The 15,559-nt window shown below is 45.4% G+C and overlaps 1 protein-coding gene across 8 annotated transcripts in view; it reads left to right on the top strand.

Moving 5' to 3' along the window:
* The window catches only part of LOC135509163 (homeodomain-interacting protein kinase 2-like), a 139,881-nt gene that overhangs the window by 106,537 nt on the left and 17,785 nt on the right, over positions 1–15,559 (top strand). For all 8 annotated transcript variants that reach the window (XM_064929590.1, XM_064929584.1, XM_064929588.1 and 5 more), the window contains exon 11: positions 566–757. In XM_064929590.1, coding sequence (XP_064785662.1) covers positions 566–757 — 192 coding nt within the window. The remainder of the gene's footprint in view (positions 1–565; positions 758–15,559) is intronic.

Genomic DNA, 15,559 nt, shown 5'->3' with positions numbered 1-15,559 from the left:
GTTTTTATAAGAGCACATTTACTTTAGAGGGATGAGATGTATGTAAGGACATCATCCCAGGCATGGCGTGTCACAATGAGGATATGTAAGCTGGATGCAGGTATATGAGTGTGTGTGTGTGTGTGTCTGCATGCAGGTTCATTTAGCAGTGTCCGTCTAAGGACAGGGTGGTTCTCTCTCTCTCTCTCTCTCTCTCTCTCTCTCTCTCTCTCTCTCTCTCTCTCTCTCTCTCTCTCTCTCTCTCTCTCTCTCTCTCACACACTCTCTCTCTCTCTCACTCTCTCTCATCCCCACAAAGATGATTGGGAAAGTGTCGCACTTCCTCTGCAGAACTATCCCTCTACAGCTGCTGGTGTCAGCTGCATTCGCTCCCGCTCTCTTTATTCCTCTCGCTCTCTTTTCTCCCTTCTGTGTCACGCGGTGACTGCTGCCACCCACCCAACTCTAGTCCCATATGTGAAGCAGTATGTACTCATGTGCAGTTATAGATATGTAGTTCAAGGTCAGATATAATAATATAAAATACAGGTTCAGTGTAGTGATGGGACATTCTGTTGTGTTCCAGGAATTCTCACCCACACGGCGGCCATTACAATCCCATCATGCAACAGCCTGCGCTGCTGGCTGGCCACGTCACCCTCCCATCCAACCACAACCAGCCTCTCAATGTGGGCGTGGCCCATGTGATGAGGCAACCGTCAACCAATAACAACAACTCATCTTCCAAAAAGAACAAGCAGCATCAGATGACTGCCAGGTAAGCATAACTAGAACCTACAACACAACTAGGACCTCCTGAACAACTAGGACCCCTGAAACAACTAGGACCTCCTACACAACTAGGACCTCCTAAACAACCAGGACCTCCTAAACAACTAGGACCTCCTAAACAACTAGGACCTCCTAAACAACTAGGACCTCCTAAACAACCAGGACCTCCTACACAACTAGGACCTCCTAAACAACCAGGACTTTGCTAAACAACCAGGACCTCCTAAATAACTAGGGCCTCCTAAACATCTAGGATCTCCTACACAACTAGGACCTCCTACACAACTAGGACCTCCTAAACAACCAGGACCTCCTACACAACTAGGACCTTCTACACAACTAGGACCTCCTAAACAATTAGGACCTCCTAAACAACTAGGACCTCCTAAACATCTAGGATCTCCTACACAACTAGGATCAACTAGGATCTCTTTAGATCTGAACATCACCTACAATCCCCCTGTCTTTCCTGATTCACTATGCATATTATTTTTCAACCGGCGCTGGAGGCTTTCAACCTTCAACCAATCAGAACACAATAGCCAGCTCTAAGTTGAAAGTGAAACAAAAATGAATTCAAATAATCAGCTGTTACCTGGGCAGTGTCTGTCTTCGGTATTGTTACTCTGTATGTACTAGGAGATGCCACCTAGTATTAGGTTGTAGTAGTAGATGCCACCTAGTATTAGGTTTGACTAGTAGGTGCCACCTAGTATTAGGTTATAGTAGTAGGTGCCACCTAGTATTAGGTTGTACTAGTAGGTGCCACCTAGTATTAGGTTGTAGTAGTAGGTGCCACCTACTATTAGGTTGTAGTAGTAGGTGCCACCTAGTATTAGGTTGTACTAGTAGGTGCCACCTAGTATTAGGTTGTAGTAGTAGGTGCCACCTACTATTAGGTTGTAGTAGTAGGTGCCACCTAGTATTAGGTTGTACTAGTAGGTGTCACCTAGTATTAGGTTGTAGTAGTAGGTGCCACCTAGTATTAGGTTGTACTAGTAGGTGCCACCTAGTATTAGGTTGTACTAGTAGGTGCCACCTAGTATTAGGTTGTAGTGGTAGGTGCCACCTAGTATTAGGTTGTAGCGGTGGGTGCCACCTAGTATTAGGTTGCAGTGGTAGGTGCCACCTAGTATTAGGTTGTAGTGGTAGGTGCCACCTAGTATTATGTTGTAGTGGTAGGTGCCACCTAGTATTAGGTTGTAGTAGTAGGTGCCACCTAGTATTAGGTGGTAGTGGTAGGTGCCACCTAGTATTAGGTTGTAGTGGTAGGTGCCACCTAGTATTATGTTGTAGTAGTAGGTGCCACCTAGTATTAGGTTGTAGTGGTAGGTGCCACCTAGTATTAGGTTGTAGTGGTAGGTGCCACCTAGCATTAGCTTGTAGTGGTAGGTGCCACCTAGTATTATGTTGTAGCGGAAGGTGCCACCTAGTATTATGTTGTAGCGGAAGGTGCCACCTAGTATTATGTTGTAGCGTTAGGTGCCACCTAGTATTAGGTTGTAGCGGTAGGTGCCACCTAGTATATTGTTGTAGCGGTAGGTGCCACCTAGTATTATGTTGTAGCGGTAGGTGCCACCTAGTATTAGGTTGTAGTAGTAGATGCCACCTAGTATTAGGTTTGACTAGTAGGTGCCACCTAGTATTATTTTATAGTAGTAGGTGCCACCTAGTATTAGGTTGTACTAGTAGGTGCCACCTAGTATTAGGTTGTAGTAGTAGGTGCCACCTAGTATTAGGTTGTACTAGTAGATGCCACCTAGTATTAGGTTGTAGTAGTAGGTGCCACCTACTATTAGGTTGTAGTAGTAGGTGCCACCTAGTATTAGGTTGTACTAGTAGGTGTCACCTAGTATTAGGTTGTAGTAGTAGGTGCCACCTAGTATTAGGTTGTACTAGTAGGTGCCACCTAGTATTAGGTTGTACTAGTAGGTGCCACCTAGTATTAGGTTGTAGTGGTAGGTGCCACCTAGTATTAGGTTGTAGCGGTGGGTGCCACCTAGTATTAGGTTGCAGTGGTAGGTGCCACCTAGTATTAGGTTGTAGTGGTAGGTGCCACCTAGTATTAGGTTGTAGTAGTAGGTGCCACCTAGTATTAGGTGGTAGTGGTAGGTGCCACCTAGTATTAGGTTGTAGTAGTAGATGCCACCTAGTATTAGGTTTGACTAGTAGGTGCCACCTAGTATTAGGTTATAGTAGTAGGTGCCACCTAGTATTAGGTTGTACTAGTAGGTGCCACCTAGTATTAGGTTGTAGTAGTAGGTGCCACCTACTATTAGGTTGTAGTAGTAGGTGCCACCTAGTATTAGGTTGTACTAGTAGGTGCCACCTAGTATTAGGTTGTAGTAGTAGGTGCCACCTACTATTAGGTTGTAGTAGTAGGTGCCACCTAGTATTAGGTTGTACTAGTAGGTGTCACCTAGTATTAGGTTGTAGTAGTAGGTGCCACCTAGTATTAGGTTGTACTAGTAGGTGCCACCTAGTATTAGGTTGTACTAGTAGGTGCCACCTAGTATTAGGTTGTAGTGGTAGGTGCCACCTAGTATTAGGTTGTAGCGGTGGGTGCCACCTAGTATTAGGTTGCAGTGGTAGGTGCCACCTAGTATTAGGTTGTAGTGGTAGGTGCCACCTAGTATTATGTTGTAGTGGTAGGTGCCACCTAGTATTAGGTTGTAGTAGTAGGTGCCACCTAGTATTAGGTGGTAGTGGTAGGTGCCACCTAGTATTAGGTTGTAGTGGTAGGTGCCACCTAGTATTATGTTGTAGTGGTAGGTGCCACCTAGTATTAGGTTGTAGTAGTAGGTGCCACCTAGTATTAGGTGGTAGTGGTAGGTGCCACCTAGTATTAGGTTGTAGTAGTAGGTGCCACCTAGTATTATGTTGTAGTAGTAGGTGCCACCTAGTATTAGGTTGTAGTGGTAGGTGCCACCTAGTATTAGGTTGTAGTGGTAGGTGCCACCTAGTATTAGCTTGTAGTGGTAGGTGCCACCTAGTATTATGTTGTAGCGGAAGGTGCCACCTAGTATTATGTTGTAGCGGAAGGTGCCACCTAGTATTATGTTGTAGCGTTAGGTGCCACCTAGTATTAGGTTGTAGCGGTAGGTGCCACCTAGTATATTGTTGTAGCGGTAGGTGCCACCTAGTATTATGTTGTAGCGGTAGGTGCCACCTAGTATTAGGTTGTAGTAGTAGATGCCACCTAGTATTAGGTTTGACTAGTAGGTGCCACCTAGTATTATTTTATAGTAGTAGGTGCCACCTAGTATTAGGTTGTACTAGTAGGTGCCACCTAGTATTAGGTTGTAGTAGTAGGTGCCACCTAGTATTAGGTTGTACTAGTAGATGCCACCTAGTATTAGGTTGTAGTAGTAGGTGCCACCTACTATTAGGTTGTAGTAGTAGGTGCCACCTAGTATTAGGTTGTACTAGTAGGTGTCACCTAGTATTAGGTTGTAGTAGTAGGTGCCACCTAGTATTAGGTTGTACTAGTAGGTGCCACCTAGTATTAGGTTGTACTAGTAGGTGCCACCTAGTATTAGGTTGTAGTGGTAGGTGCCACCTAGTATTAGGTTGTAGCGGTGGGTGCCACCTAGTATTAGGTTGCAGTGGTAGGTGCCACCTAGTATTAGGTTGTAGTGGTAGGTGCCACCTAGTATTAGGTTGTAGTAGTAGGTGCCACCTAGTATTAGGTGGTAGTGGTAGGTGCCACCTAGTATTAGGTTGTAGTAGTAGGTGCCACCTAGTATTAGGTTGTACTAGTAGGTGCCACCTAGTATTAGGTTATAGTAGTAGGTGCCACCTAGTATTAGGTTGTAGTAGTAGGTGACACCTAGTATTAGGTTGTACTAGTAGGTGACGCCTAGTATTAGGTTGTACTAGTAGGTGCCACCTAGTATTAGGTTGTAGTGGTAGGTGCCACCTAGTATTAGCTTGTAGTGGTAGGTGCCACCTAGTATTAGCTTGTAGTGGTAGGTGCCACCTAGTATTATGTTGTAGCGGTAGGTGCCACCTAGTATTAGGTTGTAGCGGTAGGTGCCACCTAGTATATTGTTGTAGCGGTAGGTGCCACCTAGTATTATGTTGTAGCGGTAGGTGCCACCTAGTATTATGTTGTAGCGGTAGGTGCCACCTAGTATTAGGTTGTAGTAGTAGGTGCCACCTAGTATTAGGTTGTAGTGGTAGGTGCCACCTAGTATTAGCTTGTAGTGGTAGGTGCCACCTAGTATTATGTTGTAGCGGAAGGTGCCACCTAGTATTATGTTGTAGCGTTAGGTGCCACCTAGTATTAGGTTGTAGCGGTAGGTGCCACCTTGTATTAGGTTGTAGTAGTAGGTGCCACCTAGTATTAAGTTGTAGTAGTAGGTGCCACCTAGTATTATGTTGTAGCGGTAGGTGCCACCTAATATTAGGTTGTAGTAGTAGATGCCACTTAGTATTAGGTTGTAGAAGTAGGTGCCACCTAGTATTAGGTTGTAGTGGTAGGTGCCACCTAGTATTAGCTTGTAGTGGTAGGTGCCACCTAGTATTATGTTGTAGCGGAAGGTGCCACCTAGTATTATGTTGTAGCGTTAGGTGCCACCTAGTATTAGGTTGTAGCGGTAGGTGCCACCTTGTATTAGGTTGTAGTAGTAGATGCCACCTAGTATTAGGTTTGACTAGTAGGTGCCACCTAGTATTAGGTTATAGTAGTAGGTGCCACCTAGTATTAGGTTGTACTAGTAGGTGCCACCTAGTATTAGGTTGTAGTAGTAGGTGCCACCTAGTATTAGGTTGTACTAGTAGATGCCACCTAGTATTAGGTTGTAGTAGTAGGTGCCACCTACTATTAGGTTGTAGTAGTAGGTGCCACCTAGTATTAGGTTGTACTAGTAGGTGTCACCTAGTATTAGGTTGTAGTAGTAGGTGCCACCTAGTATTAGGTTGTACTAGTAGGTGCCACCTAGTATTAGGTTGTACTAGTAGGTGCCACCTAGTATTAGGTTGTAGTGGTAGGTGCCACCTAGTATTAGGTTGTAGCGGTGGGTGCCACCTAGTATTAGGTTGCAGTGGTAGGTGCCACCTAGTATTAGGTTGTAGTGGTAGGTGCCACCTAGTATTAGGTTGTAGTAGTAGGTGCCACCTAGTATTAGGTGGTAGTGGTAGGTGCCACCTAGTATTAGGTTGTAGTAGTAGGTGCCACCTAGTATTAGGTTGTACTAGTAGGTGCCACCTAGTGTTAGGTTGTAGTAGTAGGTGCCACCTAGTATTAGGTTGTAGTAGTAGGTGACACCTAGTATTAGGTTGTAGCGGAAGGTGCCACCTAGTATTATGTTGTAGCGTTAGGTGCCACCTAGTATTAGGTTGTAGCGGTAGGTGCCACCTTGTATTAGGTTGTAGTAGTAGGTGCCACCTAGTATTAAGTTGTAGTAGTAGGTGCCACCTAGTATTATGTTGTAGCGGTAGGTGCCACCTAATATTAGGTTGTAGTAGTAGATGCCACTTAGTATTAGGTTGTAGAAGTAGGTGCCACCTAGTATTAGGTTGTAGTGGTAGGTGCCACCTAGTATTAGCTTGTAGTGGTAGGTGCCACCTAGTATTATGTTGTAGCGGAAGGTGCCACCTAGTATTATGTTGTAGCGTTAGGTGCCACCTAGTATTAGGTTGTAGCGGTAGGTGCCACCTTGTATTAGGTTGTAGTAGTAGATGCCACCTAGTATTAGGTTTGACTAGTAGGTGCCACCTAGTATTAGGTTATAGTAGTAGGTGCCACCTAGTATTAGGTTGTACTAGTAGGTGCCACCTAGTATTAGGTTGTAGTAGTAGGTGCCACCTAGTATTAGGTTGTACTAGTAGATGCCACCTAGTATTAGGTTGTAGTAGTAGGTGCCACCTACTATTAGGTTGTAGTAGTAGGTGCCACCTAGTATTAGGTTGTACTAGTAGGTGTCACCTAGTATTAGGTTGTAGTAGTAGGTGCCACCTAGTTTTAGGTTGTACTAGTAGGTGCCACCTAGTATTAGGTTGTACTAGTAGGTGCCACCTAGTATTAGGTTGTAGTGGTAGGTGCCACCTAGTATTAGGTTGTAGCGGTGGGTGCCACCTAGTATTAGGTTGCAGTGGTAGGTGCCACCTAGTATTAGGTTGTAGTGGTAGGTGCCACCTAGTATTAGGTTGTAGTAGTAGGTGCCACCTAGTATTAGGTGGTAGTGGTAGGTGCCACCTAGTATTAGGTTGTAGTAGTAGGTGCCACCTAGTATTAGGTTGTACTAGTAGGTGCCACCTAGTATTAGGTTGTAGTAGTAGGTGCCACCTAGTATTAGGTTGTAGTAGTAGGTGACACCTAGTATTAGGTTGTACTAGTAGGTGACGCCTAGTATTAGGTTGTACTAGTAGGTGCCACCTAGTATTATGTTGTAGCGGTAGGTGCCACCTAGTATTATGTTGTAGCGGTAGGTGCCACCTAGTATTAGGTTGTAGTAGTAGGTGCCACCTAGTATTAGGTTGTAGTGGTAGGTGCCACCTAGTATTAGCTTGTAGTGGTAGGTGCCACCTAGTATTATGTTGTAGCGGAAGGTGCCACCTAGTATTATGTTGTAGCGTTAGGTGCCACCTAGTATTAGGTTGTAGCGGTAGGTGCCACCTTGTATTAGGTTGTAGTAGTAGGTGCCACCTAGTATTAAGTTGTAGTAGTAGGTGCCACCTAGTATTATGTTGTAGCGGTAGGTGCCACCTAATATTAGGTTGTAGTAGTAGATGCCACTTAGTATTAGGTTGTAGAAGTAGGTGCCACCTAGTATTAGGTTGTAGTGGTAGGTGCCACCTAGTATTAGCTTGTAGTGGTAGGTGCCACCTAGTATTATGTTGTAGCGGAAGGTGCCACCTAGTATTATGTTGTAGCGTTAGGTGCCACCTAGTATTAGGTTGTAGTGGTAGGTGCCACCTAGTATTAGGTTGTAGTAGTAGGTGCCACCTAGTATTAGGTTGTAGTGGTAGGTGCCACCTAGTATTAGGTTGTAGCGGTGGGTGCCACCTAGTAATAGGTTGTAGTAGTAGGTGCCACCTAGTATTAGGTGGTAGTGGTAGGTGCCACCTAGTATTAGGTTGTAGTGGTAGGTGCCACCTAGTATTATGTTGTAGTGGTAGGTGCCACCTAGTATTAGGTTGTAGTAGTAGGTGCCACCTAGTATTAGGTGGTAGTGGTAGGTGCCACCTAGTATTAGGTTGTAGTAGTAGGTGCCACCTAGTATTATGTTGTAGTAGTAGGTGCCACCTAGTATTAGGTTGTAGTGGTAGGTGCCACCTAGTATTAGGTTGTAGTGGTAGGTGCCACCTAGTATTAGCTTGTAGTGGTAGGTGCCACCTAGTATTATGTTGTAGCGGAAGGTGCCACCTAGTATTATGTTGTAGCGTTAGGTGCCACCTAGTATTAGGTTGTAGCGGTAGGTGCCACCTAGTATATTGTTGTAGCGGTAGGTGCCACCTAGTATTATGTTGTAGCGGTAGGTGCCACCTAGTATTAGGTTGTAGTAGTAGATGCCACCTAGTATTAGGTTTGACTAGTAGGTGCCACCTAGTATTAGGTTATAGTAGTAGGTCCACCTAGTATTAGGTTGTACTAGTAGGTGCCACCTAGTATTAGGTTGTAGTAGTAGGTGCCACCTAGTATTAGGTTGTACTAGTAGTTGCCACCTAGTATTAGGTTGTACTAGTAGGTGCCACCTAGTATTAGGTTGTAGTGGTAGGTGCCACCTAGTATTAGGTTGTAGCGGTGGGTGCCACCTAGTATTAGGTTGCAGTGGTAGGTGCCACCTAGTATTAGGTTGTAGTGGTAGGTGCCACCTAGTATTAGGTTGTAGTAGTAGGTGCCACCTAGTATTAGGTGGTAGTGGTAGGTGCCACCTAGTATTAGGTTGTAGTAGTAGGTGCCACCTAGTATTAGGTTGTACTAGTAGGTGCCACCTAGTATTAGCTTGTAGTGGTAGGTGCCACCTAGTATTATGTTGTAGCGGTAGGTGCCACCTAGTATTAGGTTGTAGCGGTAGGTGCCACCTAGTATATTGTTGTAGCGGTAGGTGCCACCTAGTATTATGTTGTAGCGGTAGGTGCCACCTAGTATTATGTTGTAGCGGTAGGTGCCACCTAGTATTAGGTTGTAGTAGTAGGTGCCACCTAGTATTAGGTTGTAGTGGTAGGTGCCACCTAGTATTAGCTTGTAGTGGTAGGTGCCACCTAGTATTATGTTGTAGCGGAAGGTGCCACCTAGTATTATGTTGTAGCGTTAGGTGCCACCTAGTATTAGGTTGTCGCGGTAGGTGCCACCTTGTATTAGGTTGTAGTAGTAGGTGCCACCTAGTATTAAGTTGTAGTAGTAGGTGCCACCTAGTATTATGTTGTAGCGGTAGGTGCCACCTAATATTAGGTTGTAGTAGTAGATGCCACTTAGTATTAGGTTGTAGAAGTAGGTGCCACCTAGTATTAGGTTGTAGTGGTAGGTGCCACCTAGTATTAGCTTGTAGAGGTAGGTGCCACCTAGTATTATGTTGTAGCGGAAGGTGCCACCTAGTATTATGTTGTAGCGTTAGGTGCCACCTAGTATTAGGTTGTAGCGGTAGGTGCCACCTTGTATTAGGTTGTAGTAGTAGGTGCCACCTAGTATTAAGTTGTAGTAGTAGGTGCCACCTCGTATTAGGTTGTAGCGGTAGGTGCCACCTCGTATTAGGTTGTAGCGGTAGGTGCCACCTAGTATTAGGTTGTAGCGGTAGGTGCCACCTAGTATTAGGTTGTAGTAGTAGGTGCCACCTAGTATTAGGTTGTAGTGGTAGGTGCCACCTAGTATTAGGTTGTAGTAGTAGGTGCCACCTAGTATTAGGTTGTAGTGGTAGGTGCCACCTAGTATTAGGTTGTAGCGGTGGGTGCCACCTAGTAATAGGTTGTAGTGGTAGGTGCCACCTAGTATTAGGTTGTACTAGTAGGTGCCACCTAGTATTAGGTTGTAGTGGTAGGTGCCACCTAGTATTAGGTTGTAGCGGTGGGTGCCACCTAGTAATAGGTTGTAGTGGTAGGTGCCACCTAGTATTAGGTTGTAGTGGTAGATGCCACCTAGTATTAGGTTTACTAGTAGGTGCCACCTAGTATTAGGTTGTAGTGGTAGGTGCCACCTAGTATTAGGTTGTACTAGTAGGTGCCACCTAGTATTAGGTTGTAGTGGTAGGTGCCACCTAGTATTAGCTTGTAGTGGTAGGTGCCACCTAGTATTATGTTGTAGCGGCAGGTGCCACCTAGTATTATGTTGTAGCGGCAGGTGCCACCTAGTATTATGTTGTAGCGGTAGCTGCCACCTAGTATTAGGTTGTAGCGGTAGGTGCCACCCAGTATATTGTTGTAGCGGTAGGTGCCACCGAGTATTATGTTGTAGCGGTAGGTGCCACCTAGTATTAGGTTGTAGCGGTAGGTGCCACCTAATATTAGGTTGTAGTAGTAGGTGCCACTTAGTATTAGGTTGTAGTAGTAGGTGCCACCTAGTATTAGGTTGTACTAGTAGGTGCCACCTAGTATTAGGTTGTAGCGGAAGGTGCCACCTAGTATTAGGTTGTAGCGGTAGGTGCCACTTAGTATTAGGTTGTAGTAGTAGGTGCCACCTAGTATTAGGTTGTACTAGTAGGTGCCACCTAATATTAGGTTGTAGTAGTAGATGCCACTTAGTATTATGTTGTAGAAGTAGGTGCCACCTAGTATTAGGTTGTAGTGGTAGGTGCCACCTAGTATTAGCTTGTAGTGGTAGGTGCCACCTAGTATTATGTTGTAGCGGAAGGTGCCACCTAGTATTATGTTGTAGCGTTAGGTGCCACCTAGTATTAGGTTGTAGCGGTAGGTGCCACCTTGTATTAGGTTGTAGTAGTAGGTGCCACCTAGTATTAAGTTGTAGTAGTAGGTGCTACCTAGTATTAGGTTGTAGCGGTAGGTGCCACCTAGTATTAGGTTGTAGTAGTAGGTGCCACCTAGTATTAGGTTGTAGTAGTAGGTGCCACCTAGTATTAGGTTGTAGTGGTAGGTGCCACCTAGTATTAGGTTGTAGCGGTGGGTGCCACCTAGTAATAGGTTGTAGTGGTAGGTGCCACCTAGTATTAGGTTGTAGTAGTAGGTGCCACCTAGTATTAGGTGGTAGTGGTAGGTGCCACCTAGTATTAGGTTGTACTAGTAGGTGACACCTAGTATTAGGTTGTACTAGTAGGTGCCACCTAGTATTAGGTTGTAGTGGTAGGTGCCACCTAGTATTAGCTTGTAGTGGTAGGTGCCACTTAGTATTAGGTTGTAGTAGTAGGTGCCACCTAGTATTAGGTTGTACTAGTAGGTGCCACCTAGTATTAGGTTGTAGCGGAAGGTGCCACCTAGTATTAGGTTGTAGCAGTAGGTGCCACTTAGTATTAGGTTGTAGTAGTAGGTGCCACCTAGTATTAGGTTGTAGTGGTAGGTGCCACCTAGTATTAGCTTGTAGTGGTAGGTGCCACCTAGTATTAGGTTGTAGTAGTAGGTGCCACCTAGTATTAGGTTGTAGTGGTAGATGCCACCTAGTATTAGGTTGTAGTGGTAGGTGCCACCTAGTATTAGGTTGTAGTAGTAGGTGCCACCTAGTATTAGGTGGTAGTGGTAGGTGCCACCTAGTATTAGGTTGTACTAGTAGGTGACACCTAGTATTAGGTTGTACTAGTAGGTGCCACCTAGTATTAGGTTGTAGTGGTAGGTGCCACCTAGTATTAGCTTGTAGTGGTAGGTGCCACCTAGTATTATGTTGTAGCGGCAGGTGCCACCTAGTATTATGTTGTAGCGGCAGCTGCCACCTAGTATTAGGTTGTAGCGGTAGGTGCCACCCAGTATATTGTTGTAGCGGTAGGTGCCACCGAGTATTATGTTGTAGCGGTAGGTGCCACCTAGTATTAGGTTGTAGCGGTAGGTGCCACCTAATATTAGGTTGTAGTAGTAGGTGCCACTTAGTATTAGGTTGTAGTAGTAGGTGCCACCTAGTATTAGGTTGTACTAGTAGGTGCCACCTAGTATTAGGTAGTAGCGGAAGGTGCCACCTAGTATTAGGTTGTAGCGGTAGGTGCCACCTAGTATTAGGTTGTAGTGGTAGGTGTCACCTAGTATTAGGTTCTAGCGGTAGGTGCCACCTAGTATTATGTTGTAGCGGTAGGTGCCACCTAGTAATAGGTTGTAGTGGTAGGTGCCACCTAGTATTATGTTGTAGCGGTAGGTGCCACCTAGTATTAGGTTGTAGCGGTGGGTGCCACCTAGTAATAGGTTGTAGTGGTAGGTGCCACCTAGTATTAGGTTGTAGTGGTAGATGCCACCTAGTATTAGGTTGTAGTGGTAGGTGCCACCTAGTATTAGGTTGTAGTAGTAGGTGCCACCTAGTATTAGGTGGTAGTGGTAGGTGCCACCTAGTATTAGGTTGTACTAGTAGGTGACACCTAGTATTAGGTTGTACTAGTAGGTGCCACCTAGTATTAGGTTGTAGTGGTAGGTGCCACCTAGTATTAGCTTGTAGTGGTAGGTGCCACCTAGTATTATGTTGTAGCGGCAGGTGCCACCTAGTATTATGTTGTAGCGGCAGGTGCCACCTAGTATTATGTTGTAGCGGTAGGTGCCACCTAGTATTATGTTGTAGCGGTAGCTGCCACCTAGTATTAGGTTGTAGCGGTAGGTGCCACCCAGTATATTGTTGTAGCGGTAGGTGCCACCGAGTATTATGTTGTAGCGGTAGGTGCCACCTAATATTAGGTTGTAGTAGTAGGTGCCACTTAGTATTAGGTTGTAGTCGTAGGTGCCACCTAGTATTAGGTTGTACTAGTAGGTGCCACCTAGTATTAGGTTGTAGTAGTAGGTGCCACCTAGTATTAGGTTGTAGTAGTAGGTGCCACCTAGTATTAGGTTGTAGTGGTAGGTGCCACCTAGTATTAGGTTGTAGCGGTGGGTGCCACCTAGTAATAGGTTGTAGTGGTAGGTGCCACCTAGTATTAGGTTGTAGTGGTAGATGCCACCTAGTATTAGGTTGTAGTGGTAGGTGCCACCTAGTATTAGGTGGTAGTGGTAGGTGCCACCTAGTATTAGGTTGTACTAGTAGGTGACACCTAGTATTAGGTTGTACTAGTAGGTGCCACCTAGTATTAGGTTGTAGTAGTAGGTGCCACCTAGTATTAGGTTGTAGTAGTAGGTGCCACCTAGTATTAGGTTGTAGTGGTAGGTGCCACCTAGTATTATGTTGTAGCGGTAGGTGCCACCTAGTATTATGTTGTAGCGGTAGCTGCCACCTAGTATTAGGTTGTAGCGGTAGGTGCCACCCAGTATATTGTTGTAGCGGTAGGTGCCACCGAGTATTATGTTGTAGCGGTAGGTGCCACCTTGTATTAGGTTGTAGTAGTAGGTGCCACCTAGTATTAAGTTGTAGTAGTAGGTGCCACCTCGTATTAGGTTGTAGCGGTAGGTGCCACCTCGTATTAGGTTGTAGCGGTAGGTGCCACCTAGTATTAGGTTGTAGCGGTAGGTGCCACCTAGTATTAGGTTGTAGTAGTAGGTGCCACCTAGTATTAGGTTGTAGTGGTAGGTGCCACCTAGTATTAGGTTGTAGTAGTAGGTGCCACCTAGTATTAGGTTGTAGTGGTAGGTGCCACCTAGTATTAGGTTGTAGCGGTGGGTGCCACCTAGTAATAGGTTGTAGTAGTAGGTGCCACCTAGTATTAGGTGGTAGTGGTAGGTGCCACCTAGTATTAGGTTGTAGTGGTAGGTGCCACCTAGTATTATGTTGTAGTGGTAGGTGCCACCTAGTATTAGGTTGTAGTAGTAGGTGCCACCTAGTATTAGGTGGTAGTGGTAGGTGCCACCTAGTATTAGGTTGTAGTAGTAGGTGCCACCTAGTATTATGTTGTAGTAGTAGGTGCCACCTAGTATTAGGTTGTAGTGGTAGGTGCCACCTAGTATTAGGTTGTAGTGGTAGGTGCCACCTAGTATTAGCTTGTAGTGGTAGGTGCCACCTAGTATTATGTTGTAGCGGAAGGTGCCACCTAGTATTATGTTGTAGCGTTAGGTGCCACCTAGTATTAGGTTGTAGCGGTAGGTGCCACCTAGTATATTGTTGTAGCGGTAGGTGCCACCTAGTATTATGTTGTAGCGGTAGGTGCCACCTAGTATTAGGTTGTAGTAGTAGATGCCACCTAGTATTAGGTTTGACTAGTAGGTGCCACCTAGTATTAGGTTATAGTAGTAGGTGCCACCTAGTATTAGGTTGTACTAGTAGGTGCCACCTAGTATTAGGTTGTAGCGGTAGGTGCCACCTAGTATTATGTTGTAGCGGTAGGTGCCACCTAGTATTATGTTGTAGCGGTAGGTGCCACCTAGTATTAGGTTGTAGTAGTAGGTGCCACCTAGTATTAGGTTGTAGTATTAGGTGCCACCTAGTATTATGTTGTAGCGGTAGGTGCCACCTAGTATTATGTTGTAGCGGTAGGTGCCACCTAGTATTATGTTGTAGCGGTAGGTGCCACCTAGTATTATGTTGTAGCGGTAGGTGCCACCTAGTATTAGGTTGTAGTAGTAGGTGCCACCTAGTATTAGGTTGTAGTATTAGGTGCCACCTAGTATTATGTTGTAGCGGTAGGTGCCACCTAGTATTATGTTGTAGCGGTAGGTGCCACCTAGTATTATGTTGTAGCGGTAGGTGCCACCTAGTATTATGTTGTAGCTGAAGGTGCCACCTAGTATTATGTTATAGCGGTAGGTGCCACCTAGTAATGGGTTGTAGCGCTAGGTGCCACCTAGTATTAGGGTTGTAGCGGTAGGTGCCACCTAGTATTATGTTGTAGTGGTAGGTGCCACCTAGTATTAGGTTGTATTAGTAGGTGCCACCTAGTAATAGGTTGTAGCGGTAGGTGCCACCTAGTATTAGGTTCTAGCGGTAGGTGCCACCTAGTATTATGTTGTAGCGGTAGGTGCCACCTAGTAATAGGTTGTAGTGGTAGGTGCCACCTAGTATTATGTTGTAGCGGTAGGTGCCACCTAGTATTAGGTTGTAGCGGTGGGTGCCACCTAGTAATAGGTTGTAGTGGTAGGTGCCACCTAGTATTAGGTTGTAGTGGTAGATGCCACCTAGTATTAGGTTGTAGTGGTAGGTGCCACCTAGTATTAGGTTGTAGTAGTAGGTGCCACCTAGTATTAGGTGGTAGTGGTAGGTGCCACCTAGTATTAGGTTGTACTAGTAGGTGACACCTAGTATTAGGTTGTACTAGTAGGTGCCACCTAGTATTAGGTTGTAGTGGTAGGTGCCACCTAGTATTAGCTTGTAGTGGTAGGTGCCACCTAGTATTATGTTGTAGCGGCAGGTGCCACCTAGTATTATGTTGTAGCGGCAGGTGCCACCTAGTATTATGTTGTAGCGGTAGGTGCCACCTAGTATTATGTTGTAGCGGTAGCTGCCACCTAGTATTAGGTTGTAGCGGTAGGTGCCACCCAGTATATTGTTGTAGCGGTAGGTGCCACCGAGTATTATGTTGTAGCGGTAGGTGCCACCTAATATTAGGTTGTAGTAGTAGGTGCCACTTAGTATTAGGTTGTAGTCGTAGGTGCCACCTAGTATTAGGTTGTACTAGTAGGTGCCACCTAGTATTAGGTTGTAGTAGTAGGTGCCACCTAGTATTAGGTTGTAGTAGTAGGTGCCACCTAGTATTAGGTTGTAGTGGTAGGTGCCACCTAGTATTAGGTTGTAGCGGTGGGTGCCACCTAGTAATAGGTTGTAGTGGTAGGTGCCACCTAGTATTAG

This window comes from Oncorhynchus masou, chromosome 22, assembly GCF_036934945.1.
Source record: "Oncorhynchus masou masou isolate Uvic2021 chromosome 22, UVic_Omas_1.1, whole genome shotgun sequence".
In the NCBI taxonomy this organism is placed as follows: domain Eukaryota; kingdom Metazoa; phylum Chordata; class Actinopteri; order Salmoniformes; family Salmonidae; genus Oncorhynchus; species Oncorhynchus masou.
Note: the sequence above shows the minus strand (reverse complement) of the source record. Positions and strands in the feature narration are given on the sequence as shown.